General features: G+C 39.9%; 1 protein-coding gene across 1 annotated transcript in view; it reads left to right on the top strand.

Annotated features, from left to right (window-relative positions):
- The window catches only part of FAT3 (FAT atypical cadherin 3), a 361,667-nt gene that overhangs the window by 254,171 nt on the left and 90,111 nt on the right, over positions 1 to 17,385 (top strand). The window contains 3 exon segments of the mRNA XM_042839287.1: positions 709 to 919; positions 1,337 to 1,405; positions 10,401 to 10,540. Of these exon segments, the coding sequence (XP_042695221.1) occupies positions 709 to 919; positions 1,337 to 1,405; positions 10,401 to 10,540 (420 nt within the window).

The raw sequence follows: 17,385 nt of genomic DNA, 5'->3' as shown, positions 1-17,385 counted from the left end.
CTCAAGCAGAGTCTGTTGTGATAGAACAAGAGGAAATAGCTTCAAGCTCAAAGAGGGTAGATTTAGGTTAGATACTAGGAAAAAATCTTTTACAGTGAGGGTGGTGAGGCACTGGAACAGGTTGCCTAGAGATGTGGTTGATGCCCCATCCCTGGAGACTTTCAAGATGAGGCTGGATCAGGCTTTGGGCAACCTGATCCAGCTATGGTGTCCCTGTGCGTTGCAGGGGAATTGGACTAGATGGCCTTCAGAGGTCCCTTCCAACTCTAAGGATTCTGTGATTCTATGATTCTAATCTCATCTGCAATACAGACACCAGTTAAAGCATTCAAACGTGGTCTGAGTGAGCATGTGTCATTAAATACATGGCTTAAAACACAAGGGCTTCATTAGCTGCAAGAGGAAACTGGTTGGAAGATGTCATCTTGGAGGGGAGGATCTCTTTGTGGAGCGCGTGTCCTGAAGGCCTCACATCAGCAGTTCTAAGTCAAAATATTGAAGTTTGAAACCAGACTTTTCAATGAAAAGTCAAAACGTAATTGAAAAAACTTGAGAACTGTGAAATAAGCATTTCTCTCCCTCTTTCTTACTTGAGTTTTACATAAAGGATTGGAAAGGTCATTTTAGGTATCTTCTTGGGATAGAATTAGGTCTGAAGTACCAAGCTGGAGTGCTCAGTCTGAGTCCTGTTTTCTCCACACCCACCAGATAAAAGCAGTGGACAATGGCCGGCCCCAAAAATCTTCGACTGCACGCCTCCATATCGAGTGGATCAAAAAGCCCACGCCCTCACCCGTGCCCCTGACTTTTGATGAACCCTTCTACAACTTCACCGTCATGGAAAGCGACAAAGTGACAGAAATCGTTGGGGTGGTTTCTGTGCAGCCATCCAACATCCCTCTCTGGTTTGACATTGTGGGTAAGTGGGGGAGCGGTGGTGTAGGGGAGAAGCTTGAGAAGCAACGCGTGTGGAGGGGGGATGTTGAGAGTGAGACAACTAACCGTGAATTGTCCCCCCCCATTTAAAACCACTTTTGTAATGCTGATATGAAAATGCTATTTATACATGGTGTTAACAATAATATTCCTGCTTTTGTTATGACTCCTTAGCTAAGCTGAAAAAAGCGCTGTATGGCTGAATTGTTTTTTTTCAATGTATGTTATTTACTGCAATCTTAATGTTGTCTGTCATTTAAATTCTATTGTCATACTTTGCTAATCTCATTTCTAAATGTATTTATGGTACTTAGACTTGCTGTCCCTCATTTCTCTCTTTCTTCACCTTTTTTTCTGCATTCTGTTCTTTTTTTTCTGCTTCCGACTGCCCTGCTTCAAGGTGGCAAGCATGCTCGAGAGATGTTCTATATTCTACAGACAGCTTGTGGGCAGAACTGTTCAACAGAAGGTACCCTTAGTGCAAACACATTTGCTAAAATACAACTATCCAGGCTGCCTTTTATTTTTGCAAGTTCTATGAGACGATTTATATTACATCTTTCATAAGTGCCTGTGACAGGATGCAATGCGACACATGGATGTGCTGTGTTTCTTTCTATGACAGCTTTTACCGTATTTGTGTCCAATTATTATCATTCTTATTCACGGATTTTCCGCAGTTTATCACAAATAATTAATTCCAACTTTTCACAGTCCAGTGCCATCCATTTAACTGTGAAACAGAATGGGATGCATCGACATATGGGTTACAAATGGAGCCACCAAAAGTTTGTCTTGAATGCGAGCTGAAAAAGAGAAATGTGTTTTGATGTGAGATTTCAACCACAAAATTGCCTCACGTAAAATTGCTCACAGAAACAGGGAGGGAGAAATACACTTAGCAAAGAGGAGGAGAAGCCACAGAAGCAGTGTTATTAAAATCACAGGGAAACGCAGTTAAGGATGTCGCTGCCACAAAAACATGGAATAGAAGTTCTCGCTTGGTTGCAGCGAGGAAACAGGAATCGATAATCCTAAGCATTGCTTCCCTACTTCTGCTAGTTCAGTTATGTCATTTAAAATAACTCATTCGACATCTCCAAACTGAGGCTTTTCCCAACAGCCTTGCAAAGTTGCTGTGGTATTTTAGTATTTGCTGATACTTGCAGGTAATGCTTGTGTGTCTTTGGACGTCAAACGCTGCATCTGCTCAAAGTGGTGTTATTTAAATGAAGAGTTATAAAGCAAACACTGTATGAAAGATTAGAGACAAAAGCCTTTGCCACAGACTTGGTGGAAAGGGTGCATCAGCAGTCTCTGTTTACAGGGATTGAGCCCAGCTTCCATTTCTGCACAGCTATTTGCGGATGGGTTTAGCCAACAGGAAGGGCAGGGACCACAAGAGAAAGGCTCTGTCAGAGTCGTTTTCATCCACCTTTTATTGCCAAATTGTGCAGATGAAAGGCAGAAGCAGCTGCATTTCCTCTTTGAATTTGTATCAAGGTTTCAGGTGCCAACCGCATTAAAATTAAACCCAAAGCTATTATTATGTTCCGGGGTTCCTGCTAGCCTCTGGGGAAGGACAGCATATGTTTCCTACTGTTTCCCTTCCACTCCCTTGGCTATTTCAGTATGCTATGTGCAATTTATTAGCTAATGTTTACATTCCCTTTTTCTTCCTTGCTGACCCCAGCTTTCCTCCCAGGAGAAGTCTGTGTTTATTGACATTATTGACAATTTTTTTCCCATTTGAACCTTTTGCTGCCCTCTACAGCTTTTTGGTCTTTTCCTCAGTGAATTCACCAACTCTCATTAAAATGCTGCCTGTGTTAAGCACCGAGAGAAGCCCCCATTCTTCAGCTGCCTTCTTTTATGTTGTTAGTCTCATTTGCAATCTAGCAACACCTTACAATAACATTTCATGTTTGCCTCCTAAACAGAGATGATGGGGAGGACATTCTTAACTTAAGACCTTTAATTTTGTCCCTGAATGTAACCTTTATGGCAAAAATAGTTCAAAATGGTCTAGAAGATTTTGGCTATTCAGACAATCGTAATGGTTTCTTTACAGCGTCAAGGAGACATTGCTCCCCTAGACTTAATGAGAAGTTGATGACCCCAGCCATCCAGTTCAGTGCTGTTACCATATGGATGTTGTCATTAAATATCACTGCTGTTATTACCAGCAGCATTAGCAACAGTCCCTATTTCCACAGTAGGAACAGCCAGCAATCCCAGGTATGCAGGAGACTTGGTTATTCAGGCATACAGGCTGCAAAGACAAAGTCTGTCCTGAGAGGATTACAGACAGCGATGCATGTTTAGGTTATGTTTGCTGCCTTCAATCAGTGTCAGTTTTAAGAGCTCTTCTTGTTCTGCAATACCAGCGTGTAGGAAGAGAGATGTTGATACTTTCCTTTTGGGGGAACATGAGGAATTTGTCACTGTGAGGGCAGTGAGGCCGTGGCACAGGCTGCCCAGAGAGCTGTGGTGCCTCATCCCTGGAGGTGCCCCAGGCCAGACTGGATGGGGCCCTGAGCAGCCTGAGCTGGTAAGTGGTGTCCCTGCCTATTGAGGTCTCTTCCAATCCAAACCATTCTGTGATTCTTTGATTCTGATACTGATGTCCAGTGCCCAAAAGTCCCATGAAAGGTGTAGGTTAGTTGTGGAAAATGGAAAGCTGTTCAGGACTGCTGATGCAACAGAGGATTTTAGCGCTGCTGTCAAACCTAGACTTGATCCTGCTACATCTGGTGTTTTGTGATTTTGGACCTCTGTGCACAGTTCACAGTAATGTCAACAGAAGCCATGAAGGCTTATCTAGAGGCATGATTTAATATAGAGTTTGCAGGTTGACCTTTATTTTTATGACCTTTTCAAACTAAATGGGCATTGGAATTTGAGAGGACCTTTTTTATAATGCATAATATACACTTTCTTTGAGCTCAAGAGGAAAGGGAGCCCGAAGATTAGGCTTTCTAGGATTCTGTCTGCCTAACTTCAGCATGTTGCACCTAAAGTGTATGCTCCTAAAATAACTGCTTCAGCTCCTGAGCTAATCTAAGATAAGGAAGATGCCTTGAGTGCAGAGAGATCATCTTCCCTCAATAGATTAGAGAGGATGGGGATCTAGTTGTTATTTGTTGGGAATGGTTGAGATGTCACACTTGGTTTCTGTTTTCAGAATGCATTCAACGCCATTCTCAGTTCATGTAGATCACACAGTGTGGAAGACATGAATGCAGGTTGTTTCAATTGTGTTAAATTTATTCACTCATTTATGAGATAGATAAAAAAATGATAAAAGAAGCTCCAAAAATAAGTCACAAGATATTTATTTCTCACAGGTAAATTGAGCCCTCTGTCTTTTCCTTCCTTTGTTAGTGGTGGGAATGGTGTGATGATTACTTTGACCATTGGAGCTCAGCTGCATGGTGCTAGTTTTTGCTTACATAGCATGTTGCACAACATCTCTCTGATTCTCCAAAAACACCTCCCTCTATTGTTCTTTCTTCCCCAGCCAAACGTTAAAAACAAATCCAGACTTTTTATCAAAGGTGCTTAAGTGGCAATAATTTTAAGAGCTAATAATTTTAGTTAATTGTCCATGTAATTCACAGTTCTGCAAATGTTCATTGATATCAAAGCTGTGTATGTCGTGAGCCTCCTTTGAATTATCTCCTCTGAGAACTAACTAAAATACCTTCTGATTTCTTTTCTGCTTTTTTTTTTGCCCGTACCTTCAGCTTCTTAGCAGCAAACCCAAAGCTTTGACTCTCCTTGCAATAGCTTTATCTTTCTGAAAATTTGCACTCTGCAGTATTCTGTTCTTCTAAGCTTGATACATTCTATAAAATAATAAATCTTTGCATGTAATGTTACTAATATGTATTATGCCATGATTAAGAAAAGTCTGTAGTTGAGTTAATATTTCTTGAGGCAATCAATATGTTTGTTTGGTATTTTAGCAAACAGAAACATTTGAAATCTGACCCTTGTTTCTTTTCCTGGAAATCCTTGATGTACTTCAGACATTCTTGAGAGTCAGGATGAATTTGCCTTCTGTATTTTCCTCTGATTCTCTGCTCTGAGCAAAGAAGAATTGTAGCAATTGATCCAATTTATCATCACCGTTCTTGGTGATGTTAGTTTCCTATGGGGCTAGACAAGTAAGAATTCTTTCTGCTTTGAGAAAATCTGTTCTGGAGCATTGTTCTCTAAATTGCATTGTCTCCTGTATTTCCCTTTACCTCCACTCTTCTATCATGGAAAGCCAAATGACACTTGTGTGAAGAACACAATATATCCTGGTTTTTTGAAGTTTGGGCAAATGAATTCCATGTTCTTTGCTATCTGTCAATGAAGGAAGAGTCCGGATTTCAAGATGTCCTGCAGAATTCAGTCTAATTAGTCTTGGCATCTGAGAACCAACAATTCTGAACGTTCACAGACATCTGACATTCCTTAGGTGTATATTCAATCCCACTCTTCTGAATCATTCCACTGGAAAAGAGGTGAAAAGGCCCTTAGAAGAGACTCATGTGCCTGTGAGTCCTCCAGGTTTGCAGATATGTTTTCATCTCTGAGGAGAAAATGATTTCTCCCAGCAGGATAATCCTGTCTAAAACTGCGTATCAGCAGCTAATAGAAACATGAATAGGCTCAGCGTCATACCAGAAATGAACTCCATCTAGAAAGAGCACTACAAGAAAACATTGTTGCTTGCAGCAAATACAATAATCAAAATACAAGCAGACTGTGCATGAAAATTAAACATATTCTGAAATTCAAAAAGGACAGAAATGTATCTGCACCGTATCTTGCCATAGGCAAATTTGCCAGTTGATGTCAAGAAGTCCCTTTTAACAGCTCAGAAAGCTTTTCTTGGCCTGGCCGTTACACCAGGTGTGTAGTAAACTTCACATCAGAAGATCCTGTCTTGCTAGTTATGTAAGATTTTATACCATTTTTTTCTTAGCCGTCTCCTTTTATAAAAGGAAAATTAATTATTTCTATCTTTCAGTATTTTTTTTTTCAGAAGAGAAGTAGGTTCATGGTGGCTATGAAGCTAAGAAATGAGCTAAGAATCAAGGTGGCATTTCACATTCAGAAAATTTGATCAAAGCTATTCTGTACTAAGGGCACAACTTATAGACTGTTGACTCAGAAGTGTCCAGATTCCATTTCTTGAGACCACCTCTTTGCCAATACTATGGCATCTCCCAGACTGAGAATCAGGGCTGTGAAAATAATGAAGCTTTAGCAAGGGTCAACAAATAAGGTCTTTTGTACCAGGGGCTGTTTCTGCAGCCATCCCAAGTTTGACAGCATCTGGAATTGGCTAGAGTTATATTGGAAAATGCTATATAAGTGACAACATGCTTTCAGATAGCATAAAAATCTCCTGGTTATGGAAATTTAATGCTTTCACAGTTTATTGAAGAGCATAAAGACCAACCTCAAAAAAGTAAGGGTGGAAATCATTTAATTTACTTTAGGTGTCCAAAGTGAAGACATAAATATCTGCATTAGCTCTCCTTGGGAATCTTAACAGTCAATTAGAGAGACAGAGCACTTTCTGGATTAATTTATGCCATCTAAACACAACATGCATTCTCACCCAAAGGTGGCACTGGAACTAGATGGGGACTTTTTCCACTCTGAGAGTTTCAGTTTTTTAAGGTATTGAAAGGGAAGTCTTTAATATAATGTACCAACATTACATCTTAGCTGGCAGTGCTACTGCAAACAACAGCTAATTCACATCTTTCTTAGGTCATTCAGTGTCAAAGTGCTTTCTCAGATCAACCTGAATACCCACTTTGCCATTTCATTTAACTTGCCCTCTTTATCGTTGACTTTCCCAAAGTGTCCAAGGAACTTACAGTACTTTGTCTTCATTTGAATTATTTCTTTCCGAATGCAATTGCGAGCACATTAGCAAAGACAGCTTACACGTATCTTGTATCCAAAAGCAGGTTTTGCAAGACAGTGGAAAAGAAAGCATGTACCACATACTACAAAATGGAATAAGTAATACAAGTTCACATTAATAGTACTGAACAGATAAACAAAATTTTGTCATCCTTAGCCTGCTTCCAAGACTGTGATCAAAGAATGTGAAATGGCCTGTAGTAATGTTATTGAAACCAATACTGCTTGAGTTTATATGCAAATAATGCAAATAAACTCCCTTCAAAATGATTTGGAGTTACATGACAGCATGATTTTGAAAATCCAGGTACCTCAGAAATGTGTGAAGCTGCCAACTCCTCAGCTCTCACTAGCTCCAGACTCAGCCCTCCATCCTCCATGTGAGCACCTTTGGAAGGAAGTTGTTTCAAGTGGAGTTCCCAGATTAGTTCAGCTGCACAAATTTTTAATAGAAAAGTCCTGTTTGTTTTTGTATGACTCTTCTCACTCTGTACCCTTCCAGCACCCGTCTTTCAAAGGTAACTCTGTTGGGGACTTGGTAACAGGCCTGATGTAGGCTTTACATAGCCGTTCTTTTGGCATACATGACTAAACTTATATCAAATTCAGTAATTATTCTGCAGTGCTTCAGAGGCATTCATTATCTGAGATACTGTTGTGAGGCCATATGAAGGCTGAGAAGGAGTACGGAGTATTTCCAGGCCACATTTAGTAGGTGAGGAGCAGAACCAATATCCCAGGGAACATGAGAACTTATTCCCAGAAATTCAAGCACTGACTTCTTCATTGTCAACAGCTAACCATGGTCCATTGAAATGTACCAGGTAAATCAAAAATAAATCAGGATTTCACTCCAGAAGAGATCACAGCCACAAATCTCACAGATGAGTTCTTTGCCTCTTCTCTGTCTTAGTGTTTGATGCAGTTTCTGCATTACTTAATAGAAAATGAATCAATATGAATTAAAGTGCATAGGCTAGTTCGTTACAAGTACAGGCCAAAGTGGTACGGCTTGTGAACAAGATTTATTTGCTCGTCATTAGACTGATTTGGGAGATGCCTATGCCATGTAAAAAGCTCTTATGCTGTATTCAATTCATAATTTATGGGAAGAGTATTCTGCATTTAGGGAAGATATCTTGAAGAAGTTGGGTTATTTGCAACACAAATGTGTGCTGCCCTGCACAACCTGCAGTAATCCAACAGAGGAAAGGAATTTATAACATTGATTATTAATCCTTCTCTTTTACTTCTTGGAATTTCTAAAGGCAGGGTTTCTTTGGATGTGTATGCCAGTTGACAGCATATAATTTTTGACTGCTCATTAAGATGATTATTAAGCATCTTGAAGTAAGGGCTTTCATTTTGTTTTCATGGTTATCAGTATGAAACATTCTCTTTGTAAAGTGCCTACTGTCCCAAGGCTAGCTTCGTTTCAACAGAGATTTCCTCGCAAGAATCTGAAATTCACTTCTTCAAAGAAAGCTTTTTTCAGAGTTGGTTTTCATGGCTCTGTTTTTCTCAAGTAAATCAATTTAAAACTTTTCTTGGAAGCTGGCATCCTTTTCTTGCGAACTTAAAAAAAAAGAAGAAAGAAAACCTGAACGTATGATCAATGTCTGAATACCTTGGTATTGCTTAAATGTCAAGAACAATTACATTTTCTTTCTAGTGTCAAACAGTGTTAAGCATATATATCAATTGAAAAAAACAATGCAATTTGGGCTTGCAGGAGGAGTTTAAGGAATAAGCAGTGTTTCTATCTGCCATAAATCACAGCAGATCCAGTGTCAGTGTTTTCCTGGAGAACCACAACAGCATCTGTTAGGCTCAGAGCTATAAATATGCATGCACAGATATTCAGCACAGGGAAACCTGATGTCGAGTCTGAAATTATCATGTTTAGATTTTTTTCAAAGGGCAGAAGTTCACCAGTTCTTCCTTTCCTTTGCATAGATCACATGTTCCCATATTCCTTCTCCCTCTTTCTTCTTGCCTTCCCTGAGTGCATTCCCAGGCAGTCCAGGACGAAGCAGTGCTTCCATCTTGCACTTTCTGTGCAGTAACTTGTGCCAGAGGGAAAGAGGAATGAGAATTTCTCTGTGTTATGGAATTTAGGGTGAATTCATCCTGTTCCCCTGCAGTGATCCCCCTATATCTTCAGCTTCTTGGAAAGCTCACGCCCTTCTTCCTTCACTAAATGCATGACTGTGTCTGTGTTCATGAATGTTCTGGCTGTGGATCAGCACATCATGCGGATGCAGGACTTGATGGCAGAGGAGGGAAAACTATCCCCTCCACTTCTTTGTTTCCAGGCTGAAAGTGAAAGCTATTTTGTCCTAATATAGGAATTGATTTTATTTATTTATTTATTTATATGCATCTTGTAGAAGGACTATGTCAGTGGACCAGATGTCTTTGTACCTGTGGATCTAATGCAAAGAGATCTGAGCAGCTCCTACACAAGTTCTTAGCCAGTGGGATCTGACAGCACTTTGCAGGACTGAGCTGTCAGTCCGTAGCTTTTGGCATTGCATTGCTCTGTGATGAATACACCTGAAGAGTTCATTTGTCAGCAGTGTTACGTTCCACCTCTCCCTGTCCCCAGCCCCACAGAATTTCAAACTCACTAGAAATTCCACTTTGGAATGGAGTGGGTAGGAAGCAGCTTAGCAGTAGGGAGTGTGCTCCTTACTTCTGAACATAATGAGCAGTTCTAATCTGTAAACTATAGCTGTGGCTGAGAAATCTTGTAACCCTTTAATCTCAAATTATTTATGGCTCTGTCTTACTTTTTAGTAGATTTTTTTCTTCTTTTTTTTTCTTCTTTTTTTCTTTCACCTAAGACTCAGGAGGGTTTTTTCACTGCTGCACCAGTCAGTGTGTGACAGCATAAGGGGATATTAGTTTCAGAACAGTGCTTTGTGAGGGTTTTTTTAATGGAGAGGAATTCATGATGTGTATCCTGTCCGATCTATTTAAATAATTCCTAAAAGACCAGTAGAATGTGACCTTTGCTGCCAGTGATTTTCGTTGTCCTTGAAATTAACATAACAAATCTCTATTTGCATTTTATAAATTTGTTGTAATATTTAAAGGCTCAGTCTTCACATCCACGGGCATCAGTGAGAATTCCCTGAAAATAAAATTTGTGGAATAGAACTCTCTTAAAATGGTTTTTATTCAAAAAGATTATTGTGCTTATTCATTACGCAGACTGCAAGGGCAACATCTTATGGGCTTATAGCCATTGCATTCTTTTTATAGACTCAGTTATGGTTCACTTAAATATACTGCTAGATTTTTTTTCTTGCAGTGCATTTTAATGATATCTGCTTTCCAGTGTACAAACTGTGCTTTGAAATATAAATGAGTTACAAACAAAGACGTATCAGTGGATGTATTGTGTGTGCTAAGGCAAGCCATTAAGATGGATGCCAGTAAACATATATATGCCCACTTTTAGGAACATTTGCAATGGAAATTTTCCAGAGATGGCTAATTTAATTGTATTTTTGTGCAACAATTAGGAGGGAATTACGATAGTTCCTTCGACGCAGAGAAGGGAGTGGGCACTATTGTCATTGCAAAGCCCTTGGATGCAGAGCAGCGCTCAATATATAATATGACTGTGGAGGTCACCGACGGAACAAACACTGCCACGACCCAGGTAGAATATCACCTTCCTTTTCTGACAAGTTTTTCGTTTGTTAGTGAAATATATATGCTATTAATAATTTTGCTACTGAGCTAAAACCTCATCCTTTGAGACCGCTGTTAACTAATGGAGGGATATTTTTCAGAGCCTTTCCATCTGGTTGTAAAGAATGGGCTGGTGAATGCTTCAAAGCGGTATTTCTCCTTTTGTCCTCTTCGTGCTCACATGAAAGTAATTTGCCTTCCTCCAGCTGAGGGAGTCCCCGTCTCTGTTGGCACTGATAGATTTTGACAATTGTATCACCCCATAATTGTCCAAAATACAACTGTACTTCTGTGATGCTGGGGAATATTGCTATTGATTGTATTAAATGGAGTTTATGCCTCTCATCCTCCCAAGACCCAAATGTGGGACACAAGATCAATTGTTCAGAGACAGAGTTGCTCAGCGAGGACACTTAAAATTTAAAGGATATCTCTTTAGTGTCACTGCCTGTGATTACATTGTCTTTCTAGGGACAGCCATAGTCAAGCCTTTCAAACCAAACTTGCTGATCAGGGTCAGTTCCTTTCAGGAATTGATAGGATAGATCAGGTAAGTATGAAGGGCTGGAGTAACACTGACTCTTCACATCACTGCTGGGGAGATCGTGATGCACAGTCTGGGTGTCTGCGTGGTAGGAAACAATCTAGGGGAGGTAGTTGGTACATTTGCTCATTTTGCCCACTGGATCTGGTGAGGGTGATGGAACCCATACACGGTTTGAGTTGTGGAGCAGGGGTTTGCTAGATCCTGATAATCCTACACCAGAATTAGTGTCCAAGTGTAAAGTGAGCTATAACCTGAATGTTATTTGTCACAGGAAAAAATGCACAGTAATACAGGACACCTGTGTGCAGCCTCAAATCCCAGGTTAAATATGGCCTATAGAGGAAGTAAAATAATAGATTTGTGATGTTACTTGTTTCATGATAATGCAGAAGGAAGGCCTGAATGTTTTTTATTTGTGTGTATAGATATATACATACACATGTGGATTCTTCTTTTTACCTTGCCTTTTTGCTCAACATTCGGATATAAATCTGTATTCACTGAATCACAACAGTAACATTCCTATGGAGACTGGAGAATCATTGACTGCTTTCTGAATCCAAATTTTTGTTTGTAACCAGGCTTAAAATCTCTATCTAATTATCTCTATCCTATAACTTCTCTTGATAATCCACTCTTGATAAGAAACATCAGTTGATGGTAAGTTAAGTGATGGGAAATGTACTGTTTTCCCTGCTAGTTTAAGTAATTAATTGCCTCTCAACTGAAAACATTCCTTATTTTTTAACTTGATTATATCTGACCTGTATTCCCTGTTATGCCTTTCTCTACTCGATTAAAGAGCTCTTTAGAAACCCGTATTTTCTCCCTGGGAAGGCACTTACTCAGAGCAGTCAATTCACCTCCCAGTCTTCTGGCAGACAGGCAAAGGAGAATGACTGACCTCCTTACGTTCTCTTTCCATAAGGCATTTTCTTCAGCCCCCGAGTAACCTTTTGTTTTGCTTTGTTTATTTCAATCTTGGTGACATTTTCAGTCCGCATTTCAGAAGTGGAGCGCTGAATTGCTAACACCACTTTGTGCAAACATTTCTGCCAAACAAATGTTACAAAGCAGGAGGACTTTCAAACAGGCTGGATGCAGATGATTTGTATTTGCATGAGTATTATGTTTCTTGTTTTAGTTGTTTATGATTTAACAAAATGACCCCTGTGACAATCCTCAAAACCTGTTTTGATGAAAACCCATTATTTTTAATTAAAACATATGGTAAAAACATATTTTAGTAAAGCTGCTGAATTCTAAAAGAAGCCAAAGCATTCTTCATAACAGTGATGTGACCTACTTAAAAGCTTTAAGATAATGATTTAAGATTGCAGTATCATAGCATTTGATTATCAGTGATGGGTCCAAACCCTTCTCCCCATTTCCTTCTCTCTATGTAGATACTTAGTGGATTTAATTGTGGCCCAAGCAGTATCTGAGAATGTGTTTCTTTTGCTGTTCACAACAGAGATTTCAAAAGCAGTCAGTATCTCAAGCCTGTCAGAATGTTGGCCTGCTTAATTATCTCTCCACAATGCTAAATTTTCCTACTTTACTTCTGACTGTTCTTCGGAGCCTTTGGTGACTTTGTTCATTTTCATTTCATTTCAGAACAATAATAAAATACTGAAAAGTAATGTATGTCATAGAAAGTGTATAAATAGCATCTGCTCATGGCTGTTGGTGGCCTTGTTCTGATTTCTGGTAAGATGACACAGGAAGTGTTTTGTCTTGTGTGCAGTAGTACCTGCATTTTGAACTATAGCTACAAAAGGATAAAGAATTAGAGAATTGTTTGAGTTAGAGCTGATCCTTAAAGGTCATCTAATCCAACTCTCCTGCAATGAACAGGGACACCTACAGCTAGAGCAGGTGCTTAGAGCCCCATCCCGCCTGATGAATATGATGGAAGAGGAAGGGAGATGAAGGCAAATGGGTGAATTCATCCACTTGTACAACGTAAAATAATAAAAAGTCCCTCCAAAGTGATGTGGTTCATTGTGAAACAGCCGACCAGCAGTGTGCCAAGTGGAACAGTCTTGCTTATTATTCCACTCCACCTGTTCCCCTTTATCTCTTTCTGGCCTTTTGTCTGGTAAACAGTTGGAGGTGGTAAAATACAGCATAAAAATGCCAAAGATTTTTGCTTGGGTAACACGATCTCTGGCATGGCCTCACATAAGTTTCTGCAGCAATGCTCCTGCACGCCTCGAATCCTGATAAACTGTTGGCTTCCTTCATGCCTTACTGCACACATGGTTCGCTGCTCTGCCATCAGAGGAAGGAAATCATTTTGATTTAAAAGCTACATCTGTTGTATTAACAGTTCGCTGTTGTGAAAAGAGGTGAAAAGAACATAAGGAATGTTTGAAAAAAAATCCTAAACTTCATTTGTAACTGAAGGTGGTTTTGGTTTGGAAGTGATGAGCATTGCAGAACTGCAAACTCCTAAGTGAGAATTATAGCACCAGGATGCGCTGAGCCATTGCCACTCACCGCGCCCAGTGGAACACAGTGGTGATAGGGAGGGATGGAGAGCAAAATAGGCAGAAATGTTGCCTCATTTGATTTCTGTATTATTTATATATGTAACAATTTACATACATATTTTTATATCTAAGTATTAGCATATTTTTTTTATATTTACATATAAATGTATTATAAATTAAGTCAGGAATAAGCCCAGGAGAGCTCTTGTTTTTATTCCCCCTCAGCTTAATTCATCATTGCTCAAGGCTGCGTGGTTATTTATGAAAGGCTGAATGCATACGTTGGCTTTAAATCCCTTAGATACATGATTCCCACAGCTGCCAGGCGAGCTGCTGGCCATGGGGAGGGGATGGGGCTTCTCCCAGGCGCTGGTAAAAATGGGGACAGCATCTCTTGGTGTAGCCATGAGATTGGCTAACTCAGCCAGACTACTGTGTGACTTTAAGTAGCATCACATATTCCCTGGGTCATAACTTAGGTTTGTACCAAAATCCTTTTTTTTTTTTTTTTAAAATTAATTGAACTCAATGAAGCTCAAGTCCTTTACTTTCAAGCACAGCATAGTAGTAATGTTTATTTCTTTATAATGTATACTGCTAAACTACCTACAGAAGTACACCAGGAAACAATCATCTCAGTGATGATGTTTTTCACTTTAATGGATAATTTTGTACAAGCAGGCAATTATTTTTTGAAGAACAAACTCCTGGAGTCATAGCATTATATATATAAAAAAAAGGCATTTTTCTTTTTCTTTCTTACTTATTTTCTTACCTCCTTCTTGTTTCTCATCATTCTAACTGCCATAAAAAGATGCTTTAAAGCATGAAGCCTAATGCTTCAAAGCTAGAAGGAAAAAAGTGCTTTAGCTGCACTTACTCTGAAGCCATCCCACTGTTTTACCTGCTGGAGAAAGTTTCTTTGTAAGATTTGATCAGGCTCTGCAATAGGTTGCCCAAAAAGGCAGTGGATGTCCCTGGAGACACTCAAGGTCAGGCTGGATGGGGCAGTGAGCACCTGATCTAGCTGTAGGTGTTCATTGCAGAGTCCATTGTTGGACGAGATGGCCTTTAAGGGCCTTTAAGTGTCCCTTCCAACACAAACGATTCTGTGATTTTAAGTTATGTTATGTTTATGTTAACACTGAGGAATTGGTCAGTCACAGCTAATGAGGGTGGGTGTTTTTGCCAAACAGTGAAAAGTTCTTCTTAGCAGACTGTGGTCAATGTGTAGACAAGATATGAGAGTCTGCATGTGGGTGATGGGCATTTGTACCATTACATTTGTTCCTTTGGAGGATCTGCAGCTATCAAACAAGAGCCTTCAGAAAAGTCAAAAATGAGCATCTTTGCCTGCACCTTTCCAGCAGAGTGGGAGTACGCCAAGAGGTTGGCTGTCCCTGAGCAAATTGCTCCCCTGAAGTCAGACAGTGTGGATTGTGGAGCCTTTGAGAACTGACAAGATGTGGTGTTTCCAGTTAGTTTTTCACGTTTGCTCAGATGAATGTTTTTCTAAACTAGAACCAGACAAGTAGGATGAGAGGGAATGGCCTTATGTTGCACCAGAGCAGGTTCAGGTTGGATATTAGGAGAAATTTCTTCTCAGAAAGAGTGGTGAGGCAGTGGCACAGGCTGCCCAGGGAGGTGGTGGAGTCACTGTCCCAGGAGGTGTTCAAGAACCATGGATGTGGTATGGAGGGCCATGGTTTTGATGGCATTATTGGTGGTAGGTGGACAGTTGGTCTCGATGGTCTTTATGATTCTGTGACTCAATACTGTGCTTTTTTTTCTGCCCTCTCCAGCCATCTCAGCACTGCCTTGCCTATGAAACAAAGACTTTTTGCCCTCTTTTAACATAACACAAAGGAACATGGTGAAGTATAAATAACAGGCCATTGGGGTTTGCAGATAAACTGTTTGCATTTTTATGTTAAGGTTGAGGTTTGGGGGGAGAAAAACTTGTCAGGAAGTAGCAAATAAAGCTGTGTGGTAACTCTTCTGAAAGCAGTATTAAAACAAAACTGGTTTTCAAAAACCATACAAAAGCATAACCTGAGTTTAAGCCATTCAGGCGCTTAATAGGTTATATTACAACACTGTGCCCAGACCAAGCAATTAGCCAAACAGATTCCTCCAGCTTCAAATGTCTGTAAAGCAGCTTCTGGCACAAATCCAGTTTTCACTCAAGTATATTTGTGCCTAAACCAAAGGTATTTGTGATGGGCAACATTAAAAACAGCTTTGGGAAGACTTCCTGCATTAGGTTTTGTTCTGCCTTGATTTGATTGTATTTCTCTAGGCCTTTCACTTGCCATTTTAAATACAAAGTCTTTGCAAATGCTCTGAGTGTTACTTTGCCTAATTTGTAAGCTTGGAGACCTGTGAATCCTTTATTTGAAACTTGCTTTAACTGTGGGAAATAGGAAGTGAGCAGGGAGAAGCAAATCTTTTATAGAGAGGGGCTTGTTCAGACTGCAAATGAGGCACCTCACAATGGGAGCAGCAATGGCAAGCCTGGAGCCCACGATGGATTGGAAAGTTTCCGAGCTTCCAAGGAGGGCTGGGCAGAGGCTGCTTTGCTGCTGGTTTGCTTTATGAGCATGGAAAAAGGGACTTGCAGCTGATGTTTGTCCTGGAAAGCGTTTTAGTCAGTAACCTTGCATGGTCCACAGCACAGAGCAATCGCTGCTTTAACAGCAAGTAGTAACCACTTCTGTGTGTCACTTTTTGGAGATGTGTTGGAAGCCTGTTAAACCTATTTTTTAATTTATAATGGGCACTTGGGCACTCGCAGAATACTAAACCATATTTGTGCAACATGGCGCGGTCTTGTTGAATCTTCCGTTTGGAAGGAAATCTGAAGTAAGTGTGAAAGTATGCACACCACGAGTACTTGAGTGCCTTCAGTAGGGTAACACGCAGTTTTAGGTGGTTTTCTGAAGGACTTGTTCCAGGCTGACTGTTGCTTAAAGCTTGCAGAGCAGTAGTGGTCCTTGTGAAGTCAGTGGGAAGTTTGCCAGTAGTGCCAAGATGTTATGCCCAAGCTTGGCAACGATTAAATGAATTTGAGTAACCTTTCCTTATATTAACAATCTGGTGGAATTCCACTTGCTTGGTTTCACATATGTTTGTAGGATCAGGCTTTCTATGAGCCTGGTGTTCATGTCAGTGTAACATTTGTCGTTCAGATAAAGGAAAATATTTTCCCCTCTTATTAAATATCACCTTACTAGAAGTCATCCTGCTGTAGCAGGAAATCTCTGCATAGGAAAGTAGGATTTTAAGATGACTGAATAAGAAGGAGATGGCTCAAAAATAAGCCTATGAATGCGGTCCTGAACTTCTTCCCCATCTTTACTTCTCATGTTGCTTTGGTAAGTCACTTAACTGTGCTGCCAGGCAGTATCTTCCTGTACAGAGGATGAGGATAACTGTCACTTACTTCTTTAAAGTGTTATAAGGACTGAAGGAGTAATATCTACTCAAAATGACACTTAAGTTCTATTTAATTTTACATTATTTGGTTTCCAGTAGCTGCTAAAATGGTTAGGTTTTGAGGACCATAAGGCTACATTTTTTCCATAGTTTAATGGTATGAATGCATAATCAATATCCCTTTATATTCTGATTTGCTTTTCTGTTAAGGAGAATTTACCCCTTCCCTGCCCCAGCAGAGGAGACACTGTAACTTTAAAATCACAAATGATCCTTGTAGATTTTGAGGAACATCTGACAAAAACGAGAATTACTCTAACTGTGGTATAAGAAATG

The sequence above is a fragment of the Centrocercus urophasianus genome, unplaced genomic scaffold, assembly GCF_019232065.1.
Source record: "Centrocercus urophasianus isolate 14NV4802_14NV808 unplaced genomic scaffold, USGS_Curo_1.0 seq_9, whole genome shotgun sequence".
Classification (NCBI taxonomy): domain Eukaryota; kingdom Metazoa; phylum Chordata; class Aves; order Galliformes; family Phasianidae; genus Centrocercus; species Centrocercus urophasianus.
This window is presented reverse-complemented; position numbering and strand designations above follow the sequence as displayed.